At 43.2% G+C, this 17,185-nt stretch overlaps 1 protein-coding gene across 1 annotated transcript; it reads left to right on the top strand.

The window, feature by feature from the left end:
* The first annotated feature begins 425 nt into the window (after positions 1-425).
* On the top strand, positions 426-17,185 carry LOC121540692 (aquaporin-9-like). Its single transcript, XM_041849726.2, has 6 exons — positions 426-701; positions 1,519-1,645; positions 2,967-3,104; positions 4,172-4,290; positions 14,878-15,095; positions 16,160-17,185. The coding sequence occupies exons 1-6, from the start codon at positions 600-602 to the stop codon at positions 16,368-16,370; spliced, it is 915 nt and encodes a 304-aa protein (XP_041705660.1). The 5' UTR covers positions 426-599; the 3' UTR covers positions 16,371-17,185.

The raw sequence follows: 17,185 nt of genomic DNA, 5'->3' as shown, positions 1-17,185 counted from the left end.
CGCCTGGGAATACCAGGCACTGTAAACGTTTCCTGATTTCATCCAGTAGGAGGCGCTATGTCCCCATTGTATCAGGCACACTTCTGCCAGATGATCAACTGTCTCTGCTGCTGTGTGTTGTTTTGTAAGTACAATAACACATTGTTACTAACAACATGTTTTTAGAAATATTTGCAGCCATTAGCAACGTAATCCACTGAAAAAGTAGAATCAGCATGTTGGAAAATCATAAAGTAAAACTAAATGATGTTACCGTTTGTAAGTATTAAAATATTCTAATGTCATTTTCCTTTCACCAGTTTCATCCAGAACTTCCAATTGCTATTTAACACATTTTAGCCCAAAATGCCTCTTTTACCCCCCTGGTCTCACTCTCAGCCCTGGAAACCATGAAGCTATTTGAGTTGCCAGAGTGAAAGCTATTGCCATGGGTATGAACAATAGAGATCAATGAGACATGCTGAATGGGTGTAGACTCGTCTCTGCTAGGGGTGGAGGACGTGGGAGTGTCTGGAGGTGGTGGGGGTCTACCGATGCTCCAGAGACACTGAGACTGTTGGATAACTGTCAGGTTTGACAGCACGTTACCACGGTGATACATGGAGATGAAACACAGGAGAACTATGAGGCAACGCTATGCTCTGAAACATGGGATACTCAAGGAGTTCCTGGCTGAGTTCCTGGGGACTTTTATCTTGGTTGTAAGTACTGCTGGCTTCATAATCAATATCTGTTTTTGGTGAGAAATTACCTTAGATGGGCTACCTACTTAACCTCTCAATATGACTGATCTTATTGAGCAATTACATTTTAAAATGCACGCTGTTTCATATGATTACATTAGGGTTATGATTAAATTAGGGTTATGATTAAATTAGGGTTATGATTAAATTAGGGTTAGGGTTATGATTAAATGAGGGTTATGATTAAATTAGGATTAGGTTTAGGGTTATGATTAAATTAGGGTTATGATTAAATTAGGGTTATGATTAAATTAGGGTTATGATTAAATTAGGGTTATGATTAAATTAGGTTTAGGGTTATGATTAAATGAGGGTTATGATTAAATTAGGATTAGGTTTAGGGTTATGATTAAATTAGGGTTATGATTAAATTAGGGTTAGGTTTAGGGTTATGATTAAATTAGGGTTAGGGTTATGATTAAATTAGGATTAGGTTTAGGGTTATGATTAAATTAGGGTTATGATTAAATTAGGATTAGGTTAAGGGTTATGATTAAATTAGGGTTAGGTTTAGGGTTATGATTAAATTAGGGTTAGGGTTATGATTAAATTAGGATTAGGTTAAGGGTTATGATTAAATTAGGGTTATGATTATGATCAAATTAGGATTAGCGTTAGTAAAAAGTTGTAAAGTAAGTAAAGTGTAATCAGAATGAATTCTAATTCTTACAAACGAAATGTAACTGATAGTATTGTACTGAATGTGATTCATGTATATTCGCTTGACTAGACCTGGACACAATCTCTTCTTCCCCCTCATCATCTCTGTGTTTAGTTGTTTGGCGTTGGGTCTGTTGCTCAGACGGTCCTGAGTCGTAATACCATGGGGGAGACGCTCACCATCCACATAGGCTTCTCTGTAGGACTGATGATGGCAGTGTACGTGGCCGGAGGAGTGTCAGGTAATATCATATCACACTATAAAATCACACAACAATTGAGTGCGTTTAAAAATATACTTGTTCTAAAATGCCTGTTCTGAAGCAACGAGTACATTGTTAATGTGACAAACTCTCTCTGCCATTTTGCCAGAGTTTAATGTTGCAGTAAAGCTGTATCAAAGATGTCTACCTCCCAGTGAAATTATCAGCCAACCCAATACATGGCTGAATGAGGTACTGACAAGATCAGAAAAAGATTCACAGTGGGGTGGTGGGTGCATTTGCACTATTATGTAATGAATGGTGTTTTGGTATTCATTGGAGTTTGCAGAGATCAATGCCTTTTCAAATTAGATACTGGAATTCAGTTCAATCAATGAGGGATGCCATCTCAATTATACCAATAGTTTTATAAGTTCCTGGAACCTAAATATATATATATATATATATATATATATATATATATATACACATACATACACACACACACACACACACACTCACTCTGACTGGAGGCTTACTGAAGTGAAACGTTAAGACATTTGAATTGGTTGACGATACCATTGTAACATGCCGCATTCCTTTAGAGGAATTTAGTTTATCTAACAATATAATAACCCCCCTGCACCCTTGTCAACAGTCATGTTGTCACCTCACGTTCTAGACCAGTGCGGAACGTGCCAGCTCCAATCCACAGTTAATACATCTGAACTGGCCATTGATTTCTCATCCCTAGCTCCGTTGCGCCAGCCCCGATCGAAGGTCATCCATAACTTTGGGCAGTAAATGACCTACCAACTCCATTGATCTCAGGCTGTGGCCTCTCTGTGATAGAGACCTATCCCAGCCCCAACACGCTGCTAGGCTGATCGTGAATACAACAAATAGTTCACATGGAGGGATTGAAAATGGGGATAAAATTGCAGAACAACAGCAGCAGTAAACATCATGCATTCTAAATATTGTGAAGAGAGACGGAGAACATAGCTGGTCTAGTAGTAGATGTCACCTAGCAGACAATTTCACCCACTGGAATTACGTCATAGTGAGCGCATACATCTGTAATAGGTCTCTTCATCTAACCGTGTAGACGGCTGTCTTTCCAACCTCCCCACCCACACTCCTCTTTCACTGGCTCATTCACAGTTCACCGTCGTTCCTCCCATCCTTTTGCGACCTCGCTTCCTTCTCTTAAACCTTATTGGAGAAGAAAGATCCGAGGGGAAGAACCTTTGACCTTCTTCAATATGGTTGAGAAGGAGGCGAGCAGAAAGGATGGGGAGGAATCACGGGAAGATGAATTGAGAATGAGCCATCGCCCGGCTCTCTCTTGTCTCCCCAGGTGCCCATGTGAACCCTGCTGTCTCCCTGGCCATGGTGATCCTGGGAAAACTCAAGTTCTATAAGTTCCCCGTCTATGTCGTCGCTCAGTTCCTCGGTGCTTTCTCTGGAGCTGCTGCAGTGTTTGGGCTTTATTATGGTGAGTGGTGTGACCGTGTCTGCATTCTGTTACGCATGGAAAAAAAAGGGAACGTCCGCTCACTGTTTTCCTGCTCCCCAAAATGCGATGATTTAATAATGCTTATTACTGTGATACAACAAAACACATTTCTGCATTCTACTGTCACCGTGGTGATCCGTTGCTGCAGAGTTGTTGATGACCAAATGCACATGGAACCGTTCCAACAGATTGCACATGTTTAAAAGCCTTTGGGGCGTATTGTAACACATCAGGTCAACTGGCTTAACTCATATTCCCTGCAAAACAAACACATTTTATACTGTCTGTTATGAACTGCTGTTATCAACTGCTATAAACTGTTGTTATGAACTGCTGTTATGACCTGCTGTTATGAACTGCTGTTATGACCTGCTGTTATGAACTGCTGTTATGAACTGCTGTTATGAACTGCTGTTATGAACTGCTGTTATGAACTGCTGTTATGAACTGTTGTTATGAACTGCTGTTATGACCTGCTGTTATGAACTGCTGTTATGAACTGCTGTTATGAACTGCTGTTATGAACTGCTGTTATGACCTGCTGTTATGAACTGTTGTTATGAACTGTTGTTATGAACTGCTGTTATGACCTGCTGTTATGAACTGCTGTTATGAACTGCTGTTATGAACTGCTGTTATGACCTGCTGTTATGAACTGTTGTTATGAACTGCTGTTATGAACTGCTGTTATGAACTGTTGTTATGAACTGCTGTTATGAACTGCTGTTATGACCTGCTGTTATGAACTGTTGTTATGAACTGCTGTTATGAACTGCTGTTATGAACTGCTGTTAACAACAGTTCATAACAACAGTTCATATGTGCTCCGGAAGTAAAGATGCTGTCGATAATCCCGCTTTCTAACAAAGGTGCAATGGAAGATAGATTTTTGAAGCAAACGTCCATCGTCTTATCAATATCTGCTGTTATCTTTTCCTCTTCACCCTGGTGGTAAAAATGAACCAATCAAGGCATATTCAATGAATTCTGAAAGGCTAAATTGTCTGTTTTTATTTTCTAACGGTCACATTGTCATCCCCTTGTAGATGCTTTTATGGACTTCACCAACGGAATTTTATCAGTGACTGGTATTAATGCCACCGGTCACATCTTTGCCTCTTACCCTGCCAGGTCCCTGACCATCCTCGGAGGCCTCATAGACCAGGTAAGACGTGTGTGTGTGTGTGTGTGTGTGTGTGTGTGTGTTGCGTCCTACCGTGATAGGTCTCTGACCATCGTAGATGGCCTCATAGATCAGATGATACAAGGTCAAGGGTCACAGGGGGAGAGAGACCAGGGGGGAGAGAGACCAGGGGGGAGAGAGACCAGGGGGGAGAGAGACCAGGGGGGAGAGAGACCAGGGGGAGAGAGACCAGGGGGGGGAGAGACCAGGGGGGAGAGACCAAGGGGGAGAGAGACCAGCGTCATGTTCATTAGACACCACACAGAAGAAAATGGACTGAGGGACTAGCTACCAACACATTTTTATTTTCTGTTGCAAAACGTTTCAGTTGTTTGCCTTAAAGGACAGCAGCTAGACAGAACCAGACGAGCCCTCTGGTACTCCAGTCTGCTCTAGTTACCAGTAGTCACACAATGTTTCGTCAGAGTTAGCCATTAAACTCTTAAATCCCCACTTCTCTGGGAAATTTCGCTAATGCGAATTGATTGTCCCACTTTCCTACACATCACATCCCCTCGTTAGCTGGGTTTTGGGGCTAATGACCCTTGTTCTGATGTTCACACCTGACCACACTTACCTACTTAACACTTTAACATCAACACAGACACAACACAGTGACAGTCAGTCATGACAGTGTTGCATCCTGTCTAAGACAGTCAGTCATGATGGTGTTGCATCCTGTCTTAGTCAGTCATGATGGTGTTGCATCCTGTCTTAGTCAGTCAGTCATGATGGTGTTGCATCCTGTCTTAGTCAGTCATGATGGTGTTGCATCCTGTCTTAGTCAGTCATGATGGTGTTGCATCCTGTCTTAGTCAGTCATGATGGTGTTGCATCCTGTCTTAGTCAGTCATGATGGTGTTGCATCCTTTCTTAGTCAGTCAGTCATGATGGTGTTGCATCCTGTCTTAGTCAGTCAGTCATGATGGTGTTGCATCCTGTCTTAGTCAGTCATGATGGTGTTGCATCCTGTCTTAGACAGTCATGATGGTGTTGCATCCTGTCTTAGTCAGTCAGTCATGATGGTGTTGTATCCTGTCTTAGTCATGATGGTGTTGTATCCTGTCTTAGTCAGTCATGATGGTGTTGCATCCTGTCTTAGACAGTCAGTCATGATGGTGTTGCATCCTGTCTTAGACAGTCAGTCATGATGGTGTTGCATCCTGTCTTAGACAGTCATGATGGTGTTGTATCCCATCTTAGACAGTCAGTCATGATGGTGTTGCATCCTGTCTTAGTCAGTCATGATGGTGTTGCATCCTGTCTTAGTCAGTCAGTCATGATGGTGTTGCATCCTGTCTTAGACAGTCAGTCATGATGGTGTTGCATCCTGTCTTAGTCAGTCAGTCATGATGGTGTTGCATCCTGTCTTAGACAGTCAGTCATGATGGTTTTGCATCCTGTCTTAGTCAGTCAGTCATGATGGTGTTGCATCCTGTCTTAGTCAGTCATGATGGTTTTGCATCCTGTCTTAGTCAGTCAGTCATGATGGTGTTGCATCCTGTCTTAGTCAGTCATGATGGTGTTGCATCCTGTCTTAGTCAGTCAGTCATGATGGTGTTGTATCCTGTCTTAATCAGTCATGATGGTTTTGCATCCTGTCTTAGTCAGTCAGTCATGATGGTGTTGCATCCTGTCTTAGTCAGTCATGATGGTGTTGCATCCTGTCTTAGACAGTCAGTCATGATGGTGTTGCATCCTGTCTTAGACAGTCAGTCATGATGGTGTTGCATCCTGTCTTAGTCAGTCATGATGGTGTTGCATCCTGTCTTAGTCAGTCATGATGGTGTTGCATCCTGTCTTAGTCAGTCATGATGGTGTTGCATCCTGTCTAAGAATAACATTACTTTCTCACAACAACTATAAAGAATAACATCTCCACATGAATGACGTTAACTGTAATTATTTTTTCCCCTATTAATAATGTAAAATTAACAACTGTACAGAAAGACTCAATGTGAAGGCCAAATTACAGAGGAGGAACTTCTTGATGCAATTCATTCCTTTCAGTCCGGAAAAGTACTCAAAGATCCACTATTAGCATGTTTTAAACACTCCTATAAAAATGGTAGACCATCAGATACTCAACAAGAAGGTTTGATTTCCCTATTGCTGAAACCTAAACCCAGGTGGTAAATATAAAGATCCAGTCCATTTAAACACTTCAGTGTTGTGATGCAAAAGTTCTAGCAAAATGCAGGGCGCACAGAATTTAAAAGGGTTTTGTCGGATATTATTCATCCTGATCAGACAGTTTTTTTTTTTTTTTTACATGGACGATACATTGGAGATAATATAAGGCAAGTACTGGAAACAATAGAACACTATGAGAAAATCTGGGAAACCAGGCCTGCTATTCATAGCTGACTTTAATAAGGCCTTTGATACAGTACAACTAGAACTGATATGTAAATGCCTGGACTATTTTAATTTTGGAGAATCTCTTACACAAGGGGTAAAATATATGCATAGTAACCCCAAGTGTGGAATATTAAATAATGGTTACTTCTCAGAAAGTATTGTACTGTCAAGAGGAGTAAAACAAGGTTGTCCATTGTCTCAGTATCTATTGGTTCTGGCCATCGAAACGTTAGCTATTAACATCAGAACCAACAGTAATATCAAGGGGTTAAAGACAAACGTGTCAATCTATGCCGATGACTCAAGTTCTCTCTGAAGTCCGCAATCTGGATCACTGCACAATCTCATTGAGGATCTGGATAATTTCTCTAGCTTCTCTGGACTAATACCTAATTGTGATGTGAAGTGTACAATATTACGTATTGCATCATTAAAATACACAACTTCTACATTACCCTGCAGTTTATCGATAAAATGGCCTGACGGCATATCCCGAATGATATAAATTAACTCACTACAACAAATTTCAATAGAAAGGTGGCAAAAAATAGACAAGATCTTGTAACCATGGAGAGGTAAATACCTGTATTTAAGGAAAATCACACTGATTAACTCTTTAGTCATATCAACGTTTACTTATTTACTTATGGAGCTGCCAACTCCAGACTAATCGTTTTTGAAATTATATGAGCCAAAAATATTTAACTTGATTTGGAACGGCAACCAGACAAAATTAAACGTGCATGTTTATTATAATGAATACGAGTTTCCCACTAAAAGCTTCGGTCATACAAATGTTATAGTTAAACCCGGACTGGTTCTCCAATAGATTAGTAAGAATGTCTTAGGAGAAAACATGAGGATGGATCAACAACTTTGTAGTTACTCCACAATACTAACCTAAATGACAGAGTGAAATGAAGGAAGCATGTACAGAATAAAAATATTCCAAAACATGCATCCTGTTTGCAATAAGGCACTAAAGTAAAACTGCAAAAAATGTGGCAAAGAAATTAACTTTGTGTCCTGAATACAAAGCGTTATGTTTGGGGCAAATCCAACACAACACATCACTGAGTACCACTCTTCATATTTTCAAGCATGTGGGTGGCTGCATCATGTTATGGGTATGCTTGTCATCGTCAAGGGCTAGGGAGTTTTTTAGGATAAAAAGAAACAGAATAGAGCTAACCACAGGCAAAGTCCTAGAGGAAAACCTGATTCAATCTGCTTTCCAACAGACACTGGGAGACAAATTCACCTTTCAGCAGGACAATAACCTAAAACACAAGGCCAAAGTTGCTTACCAAGACGATATTGAATGCTCTGAGTGGCCTAGTTACAGTTTTGACTTAAATCAGCTTGAAAATCTATGGAAAGACTTGGAAATGGCTGTCTAGCAATGATCAACAACCAACTTGATAGAGCTTGAAGAATTGTTTAAAGAATAATGTGCAAATATTGTACAATCCAGGTGTGCAAAGCTCTTAGAGACTTACCCAGAAAGACACACAGCTGTAATCACTGCCAAAGGTGATTCTAACATGTATTGACTCAGGGGGGTGAATACTTATGTAAATGAGATATTTCTGTTTCATTTGAAACACATTTACATTACATTTACATTTTAGTCATTTAGCAGACGCTCTTATCCAGAGCGACTTACAGGAGCAACTAGGGTTAAGTGCCTTGCTCAAGGGCACATTTACGTCATTTAGCAGACGCTCTTATCCAGAGCGACTCACAAATAGGTGCATTCACTCTATAGCCAGTGGGATAACCACTTTACAATTTTGGGGGGGTAGAATGATTACTTTATCCTATCCCAGGTATTCCTTAAAGAGGTGGGGTTTCAAATGTCTCCGGAAGGTGGTGAGTGACTCCGCTGTCCTGGCGTCGTGAGGGAGCTTGTTCCACCATTGGGGTGCCAGAGCAGCGAACAGTTTTGACTGGGCTGAGCGGGAACTATGCTTCCGCAGAGGAAGGGAGCCAGCAGGCCAGAGGTGGATGAACGCAATGCCCTCGTTTGGGTGTAGGGACTGATCAGAGCCCGAAGGTACAGAGGTGCCGTTCCCCTCACTGCTCCATAGGCAAGCACCATGGTCTTGTAACGGATGCGAGCTTCAACTGGAAGCCAGTGGAGTGTGCGGAGGAGGGGGTGACGTGAGAGAACTTGGGAAGGTTGAACACCAGACGGGCTGCGGCATTCTGGATGAGTTGTAGGGGTTTAATGGCACAGGCAGGGAGGCCAGCCAACAGCGAGTTGCAGTAATCCAGACGGGAGATGACAAGTGCCTGGATTAGGACCTGTGCCGCTTCCTGTGTAAGGCAGGGTCGTACTCTCCGAATGTTGTAGAGCATGAACCTGCAGGAGCGGGTCACCGCCTTGATGTTAGCGGAGAACGACAGGGTGTTGTCCAGGGTCACGCCAAGGCTCTTCGCAATCTGGGAGGAGGACAAAACGGAGTTGTCAACCGTGATGGCGAGATCATGGAACGGGCAGTCCTTCCCCGGGAGGAAGAGCAGCTCCGTCTTGCCAGGGTTCAGCTTGAGGTGGTGATCCGTCATCCATACTGATATGTCTGCCAGACATGCAGAGATGCGATTCGCCACCTGGTTATCAGAAGGGGAAAGGAGAAGATTAGTTGTGTATCGTCAGCGTAGCAATGATAGGAGAGGCCATGTGAGGATATGACAGAGCCAAGTGACTTGGTGTATAGGGAGAAAAGGAGAGGGCCTAGAACTGAGCCCTGGGGGACACCAGTGGTGAGAGCACGTGGTGCGGAGACAGCTTCTCGCCACGCCACTTGGTAGGAGCGACTGGTCAGGTAGGACGCAATCCAGGAGTGAGCCGCGCCGGAGATGCCCAGCTCGGAGAGGGTGGAGAGGAGGATCTGATGGTTCACAGTATCAAAGGCAGCAGACAGGTCTAGAAGGACAAGAGCAGAGGAGAGAGAGTTAGCTTTAGCAGTGCGGAGAGCCTCCGTGACACAGAGAAGAGCAGTCTCAGTTGAATGACCAGTCCTGAAACCTGACTGGTTTGGATCAAGAAGGTCATTCTGAGAGAGATAGCAAGAGAGTTGGCTAAAGACGGCACGCTCAATAGTTTTGGAAAGAAAAGAAAGAAGGGATACTGGTCTGTAGTTGTTGACATCAGTGGGATCGAGTGTTGGTTTTTTTGAGAAGGGGAGCAACTCTCGCTCTCTTGAAGACGGAAGGGACATGGCCAGCGGTCAAGGATGAGTTGATCAGCGAGGTGAGGTAGGGGAGAAGGTCACCGGAGATGGTCTGGAGAAGAAAGGAGGGGATGGGGTCAAGCGGGCAGGTTGTTGGGCGGCCTGCAGTCACAAGTCGCAGGATTTTATCTGGAGAGAGAGGGGAGAAAGAAGTCAAAGCATAGGGTAGGGCAGTGTGAGTAGGACCAGCAGTGTCATTAGACTTAACAAACGAGGATCGGATGTCGTCAACCTTCTTTTCAAAGTGGTTGACGAAGTCATCCACAGAGAGAGGAGGGGGGGGGGGGGAGGATTCAGCAGGGAGGAAAATGTGGCAAAGAGCTTCCTAGGGTTAGAGGCAGATGCTTGGAATTTAGAGTGGTAGAAAGTGGCCTTAGCAGCAGAAACAGATGAAGAAAATGTAGAGAGGAGGGAGTGAAAAGATGCCAGGTCGGCAGGGAGTTTAGTTTTCTTCCATTTCCGCTCCGCTGCCCGGAGCTCTGTTCTGTGAGCTCGCAATGAGTCATCAAGCCACGGAGCTGGAGGGGAGGACCGAGCCAGCCGGGAGGATAGGGGACACAGAGAGTCAAAGGATGCAGAAAGGGAGGAGAGGAGGGTTGAGGAGGCAGAATCAGGAGATTGGAGGAGAAGGATTGAGCAGAGGGAAGAGATGATAGGATGGAAGAGGAGAGAGTAGTGGGAGAGAGAGCGAAGGTTGCGGCGGCGCATTACCATCTGTGTAGGGGCAGAGTGAGTAGTGTTGGAGGAGAGCGAGAGAGAAAAGGAAACAAAGTAGTGGTCGGAGACATGGAGGGGAGTTGCAGTGAGATTAGTAGAAGAGCAGCATCTAGTAAAGATGAGGTCAAGCGTATTGCCTGCCTTGTGAGTAGGGGGACGGTGAGAGGGTGAGGTCAAAAGAGGAGAGGAGTGGAAAGAAGGAGGCAGAGAGAAATGAGTCAAATGTGGACATAGGGAGGTTGAAATCCCCCAAAACTGTGAGGGGTGAGCCATCCTCAGGAAAGGAACTTATCAAGGCGTCAAGCTCATTGATGAACTCTCCAAGGGAACCTGGAGGGCGATAGATGACAAGGATATTAAGCTTAAATGGGCTAGTGACTGTGACAGCATGGAATTCAAATGAGGAGATAGACAGGTGGGTTAGGGGAAAAATTGAGAATGTCCACTTGGGAGAGATGAGGATTCCTGTGCCACCACCCCTCTGACCAGATGCTCTCGGGGTATGCGAGAACACATGGTCAGACGAGGAGAGAGCAGTAGGAGTAGCAGTGTTTTCAGTGGTAATCCATGTTTCCGTCAGCGCCAGGAAGTCGAGGGACTGGAGGTTAGCATAGGCTGGGATGAAGTCAGCTTTGTTGGCAGCAGAACGGCAGTTCCAGAGGCTGCCTGAGACCTGGAACTCCAGGTGTGGGGTGCGTGCAGGGACCACCAGGTTAGAGAGGCAGCAGCCACGCGGTGTGAGGCGTTTGTGTAGCCTGTGCAGAGAGGAGAGAACAGGGATAGGCAGAGGCATAGTTGACAGGCTGTAGCAAATGGCTACAATAATGCAGAGGAGATCGGAATGAAATGAACTAAACATCTGGGAGAGGAGAGAGCAGGGCCTCCCTCACCAAAACTTCCACCTCAGAAACTATAATTGTTTCACTGAACCACCCGAATAAAAACTCTCCCAACTTCCACCTTTAGAAATCAGAATTGTTGTGAACCACAGCGGTTCAATGTTTAAAGGAATAGACTCAACCCACTTTATTCAGCTAGCTAACTATGACACCATAGCTAACTAGCATGCTAGCATCCAATAACACACAGTTTAGCACCAACACTTGGTCACAACAAACCACCAATAGTGTGTTAACACACTAAGCAGATCTAATTAGAATTGCTAACATTTCTAAAAACATGTTTTCACTTTGTCATTATGGGGTATTGTGTGTAGGGCGGCAGGTAGCTTAGTGGTTAAGAGCGTTGTGCCAGTAACCAAAAGGTCGCTGGTTCTAATCCCCGAGCCGCCTAGGTGAAAAACATGTCGATGTGCCCTTGAGCAAGGCACTTAACCCTAATTGCTCCTGTACGTCGCTCTGGATAAGAGCGTCTGCTAAAATGACTAAATAAATAGATGGGTGAGAAAAAATACGGGGTGTGCCGGCTCAACGCTCCTGGTCTCCATTTTGAATTCAGGCACAACAACATGTGGAATAAATCAAGGGGTATGAATACTTTCTGAAGGGCGCTCTATACCAGTTTCATTTGAGGACCAAAATGTTGACAGCAGCGCCATTCAGGTTGCTGGGAAGAGATTTCAGATGTTCCGATTCCATGGCACATGGTTTAAGGAACCGATACACAAAGTAACGCTCAATTTAAATGATAATATAAAATTCTTGCCACCAACAGAATGTTATGTACTGTATATACAACCATTTATTTATTTATGTTTTAATTATTTATCTCAGCGCTGCAGATTTTGCTGCGAAGAGACAGAATCATTAGATCACTTATTCTGGTATTGCCCCTATGTAGCTTGTTTCTGGTCAAAGGTTCAAGAAAGGCTGAAAAATCTAAACATTTACCTGAAACTAACCCTACAAATAGCACTGTTGGGAGATTCGGAAAGCCATAGTCAATCAATCAACAATATAATATATACACCTTAGTAAAAATATTAATCTTTAATATACAATCTGTAAATACTATGCGACTATAAATGTTCAGAATATATGTTAAACATCACAGCACAGTTGAAAAATATATAGCACATGGAAATCATAAGACTGTGGTTTACAGAGATGGGTGGGATGGGCTGAGAGTAGCTTTACGGAGATGGGTGGGATGGGCTGAGAGTAGCTTTACGGAGATGGGTGGGATGGGCTGAGAGTAGCTTTACGGAGATGGGTGGGATGGGCTGAGAGTAGCTTTACGGAGATGGGTGGGATGGGCTGAGAGTAGCTTTACGGAGATGGGTGGGATGGGCTGAGAGTAGCTTTACGGAGATGGGTGGGATGGGCTGAGAGTAGCTTTACGGAGATGGGTGGGATGGGCTGAGAGTAGCTTTACGGAGATGGGTGGGATGCACTTGAAGTTTCTTCAAGTGCAGTCGCAAAAACCATCAAGCGCTATGATGAAACTGGCTCTCATGAGGACCGCCACAGGAATGGAAGACCCAGAGTTACCTCTGCTGCAGAGAATAAGTTCATTAGAGTTACCAGCCTCAGAAATTGCAGCCCAAATAAATGCTTAAAAGAGTTCAAGTAACAGACACATCTCAACATCAACTGTTCAGAGGAGACTGTGTGAATCAGGCCTTCATGGTCGAATTCCTGCAAAGAAACCACTACTAAAGGACACCAATAAGAAGAAGAGACTTGCTTGGGCCAAGAAACACCAGCAATGGACATTAGACCGGTGGAAATCTGTCCTTTGGTCTGATGAGTCCAAATTTGAGATTTTTGGTTCCAACCACCGTGTCTTGTGAGACGCAGGGTAGGTGAACGGATGATCTCTGCATGTGTGGTTCCCACCATGAAGCATGGAGGAGGAGGTGTGATGGTGTGGGGGTGCTTTGCTGGTGACACTGTCGGTGATATATTTAGAATTCAAGGCACACTTAACCAGCATGGCTACCACAGCATTCTGCAGCGATACGCCATCCCATCTGGTTTGCGCTTAGTGGGACTATAATTTGTTTTTCACAGGACAATAACCCAATACACCTCCAGGCTGTATAAGGGCTATTTTACCAAGAAGGAGAGTGATGGAGTGCTGCATCAGATGACCTTGCCTCCACAATCCCCCGACCTCAACCCAATTGAGATGGTTTGGGATGAGTTGGACCGCAGAGTGAAGGAAAAGCAGCCAACAAGTGCTCAGCATTTGTTGGAACTCCTTCAAGACTGTTGGAAAAGCATTCCAGGTGAAGCTGGTTGAGAGAATGCCAAGAATGTGCAAAGCCGTCATCAAAGCAAAGGGTGGCTACTTTGAAAAATCTCAAATATAAAATATATTTTGATTTGTTTAACACTTGTTTGGTTACTACATGATTCCATATGTGTTATTTCATCGTTTTGATGTCTTCACTATTATTCTACAATGTAGAAAATAGTAAAAATAAAGAAAAACCCTTGAATGAGTAGGTGTGTCCAAACTTTTGACTGGTAGTGTATATCAAATAACTATATTTTGTAACTACTGTGTAAAAAAAGTGGCATATATGTAGAATGTACATGTCACAAAAAACTAAAAAAACTCAAGATCGGGGCCAATAATAATAACAAATAAATAAAAAGAACAACATTACGTTCTCACAACAAATATAAAGAACAACATTACGTTCTCACAACAAATATAAAGAATAACATTTCAATGATTTTCTTTGTGTCCTGCTGGAATATCAAAGTAAATGAAAATATCACCAGGTGTGACTGAATGTCCTTTTATTTAAATTATCAACCAGGATCCATTTCCTTCCTGAATTGACCGAATTGAAATGTAATTGACCCAATGCTGTTGTCAACAATAAAATATATGTTTTAATCATCTTACCACAGACAGTTTCTAAACCCAGAGGCGCAACATTGAGAGACTTCCCGGGAACGCTTGCGGAACAGACCAATCAGACCAGGCCGGGGTTTGAGAAGTCAATGAGAGAAGTGAAAAGCTCTTCCTTAGTTGATAATTTTCTCAAAATCTAAAAAAGCCACAACCGAGATTCGAGCCAATATCATAAGTAGTTGAACATGGTATTACTCCAACCTCATGAGTGACAAACTGACATGTTTTCATTTTTGACAAAAATAATTATATATCGAAGGAGTGCCTTTAATTTGACGGCCTTCACATGCACAGTTCATCGTGAGACGACCGTTAGCCCCGATGACGTGTTTCTACACACGAGCTTAGCTAGCCAACGTCGCCATGGCATCGCCTACAAGTGTGATCAGGGATTCTTCATACTGTACTCTTTGATTGTACTCTCCAGGCAGTGGGAACAGGCATGCTGGTGTTGTGTATCCTGGCCATCATCGATGGGAAGAACATCGGCGCCCCTAGGGGCATGGAGCCACTGTGCATCGGCCTGGTCATCATGGCTATCGGGGTGTCCATGGGGCTGAACTGTGGGTACCCCCTCAACCCTGCCAGGGACCTGGGGCCACGGGTCTTCACTGCTGTAGCAGGCTGGGGCTGGGAGGTGTTCAGGTAACTCATAATATAATACTGTATAATATAATATATGCGGCTAGGGTTAGGGGTACATACCCCCTAAACCCTCCCAGAGACCCGGGGCCACAGCGCTTCACTGCAGTAGCAGGCTGGGAAGTCTTCAGGTAACTCATATAGAAGTGTTAATGTCACTCATATAGAAGTGTTACGGTAACTCATATAGAAGTGTTAAGGTAACTCATATAGAAGTGTTAATGTAACTCATATAGAAGTGTTACGGTAACTCATATAGAAGTGTTAATGTAACTCATATAGAAGTGTTACGGTACCTCATATAGAAGTGTTAAGGTAACTCATATAGAAGCGTTAATGTAACTCATATAGAAATGTTCAGGTAACTCATATAGAAGTGTTCAGGTAACTCATATAGAAGTGTTCAAGTAACTCATATAGAAGTGTTATGGCAACTCATATAAAACTATTCATGTAACTCATGTCGAACAAAGTCTAGGCCAGTGTTTCACAAACTTCTCCATTTAATTCCACTTGTTAGATCTATTCCATAATTAGCTTGATGATTAGTTGACCATTTTAATCAAATCGTCCTTTGATTGTCTGGTATTGATAGGTGAAAAAACAAGAAAGAACCTGTGTTGATTGGTGTTATATAACCTCACATGCACAGCAACACATCACCTCACATCACATCACATCACACGCAGTCAATGTTAGCTAATTATCTGTTGTCATGCTCTGTGCTATCCTGTTGGGTTACTGCCTGCCTACTATTGAATTGTACTTGGATTCTTTGAATTGAACTTTCAAAGCTTTGGAGCTTGGAAAGTAGACTGAGATTGAAATGATATAATACTAATAATGATGTAAAAAACGAACAGTTGTCCTTTTGGATAATGCTGTGACAGCCGCATCTAGCCGCACTTACAAGGTGGATGAACGCATTTATAAGTGTGGCTAGATGCGTCACAGCATTACCCAGAAGGACAGCTGTTCTGGATAATGTATAATGTGTTCTTATACCTTTAATCTATTGCATGTGTTATGTGTTTATGTAATATGTGTGTATGCCTACCTATACACAGCACATCAGACTACTGGTGGTGGGTCCCCGTGGCTGGGCCGATGGTAGGGGGCGTAGTCGGGGCCCTGGTCTACTTCCTGTTCATCGAGATGCATCACAAACAGCCGGAGAAACCCCACGAGGTGGAGGAGGAGGATGAAGAGGAGGAGGAGGAAGATCTGGAGGAGGACAGCAGTCTTAAGGACAAATACGAGATGATACCCATGAGTTAGAGAGTTACGGTTAGAGAGATTCATTCAGTTACAAGGACTATAAAATAAAACGTCTGTCTGGTTCACATCAATGTTACTGTAAAGTCAAATCAGGAGAGAAATGTCATGTGGGGAGACAAACACACACACACACAACATCACACACACACACACACACACACACACATCACACAGACCAAGGACAGGCTTGATCTCTGTGTGCTGTGGTTAAACCCTGTGGTAGAGGGAGTCGAAGAGTTATAGCCTGTTATTACATGTCATAGCCTTTAGTAACCAGACCGGTATGCTACGTATGAGTGACTGATCACAGTAAGAGTTATAGCCTGTTATTACATGTCATAGCCTTCAGTAACCAGGCCGGTATGCTTCGTATGAGTGACTGATCACAGTGCAAGGCCTTTTCGCTCAGTGCTGATGGGCTCCCCCGATAGTCAGTCTACATGGAGAAACACTGTAGAACAGGTTATTGTTACTTGTTAATAGGTAAAGATACAGAATGGTTAGTTCATAATGATCTGTTACTTGTATCGATCCACAACAACACTGGAAAAGTAATATTATGTATGTGATATTCCACCCCTTACGATTCCATTTGGACTACACCTCTTGTCAGTTTTCTGTAAATGAGGTTCATGCAGACAATTAACCCAGCCCATTTTGATGTTCTTTTGTTGTTGTAGTAATGTTTGCGTTGTAATTGCAGAAGGTATAGCTTCAACATAGGCTTTAGATTGCAATTTTGACCATACCACTTCATACTCTGTGCATTGAAAGAGACCGCGTGCGTATCTAAGGAAACCCTGAGAAATAACAAA

This window comes from Coregonus clupeaformis, chromosome 26 (genome assembly GCF_020615455.1).
Source record: "Coregonus clupeaformis isolate EN_2021a chromosome 26, ASM2061545v1, whole genome shotgun sequence".
NCBI classification, from domain to species: domain Eukaryota; kingdom Metazoa; phylum Chordata; class Actinopteri; order Salmoniformes; family Salmonidae; genus Coregonus; species Coregonus clupeaformis.
This window is presented reverse-complemented; position numbering and strand designations above follow the sequence as displayed.

What these genes read in the sequence shown, in the direction of transcription:
- LOC121540692 (XM_041849726.2), top strand. Translation starts at nt 600, where the DNA reads ATGGAGATGAAACACAGGAGAACTATGAGGCAACGCTATGCTCTGAAA. An exon ending in CGTGGCCGGAGGAGTGTCAG is followed by an intron (nt 1,646 to 2,966) that starts GTAATATCATAT and finishes TTGTCTCCCCAG; the next exon opens with GTGCCCATGTGAACCCTGCT. An exon ending in TCGGAGGCCTCATAGACCAG is followed by an intron (nt 4,291 to 14,877) that starts GTAAGACGTGTG and finishes TGTACTCTCCAG; the next exon opens with GCAGTGGGAACAGGCATGCT.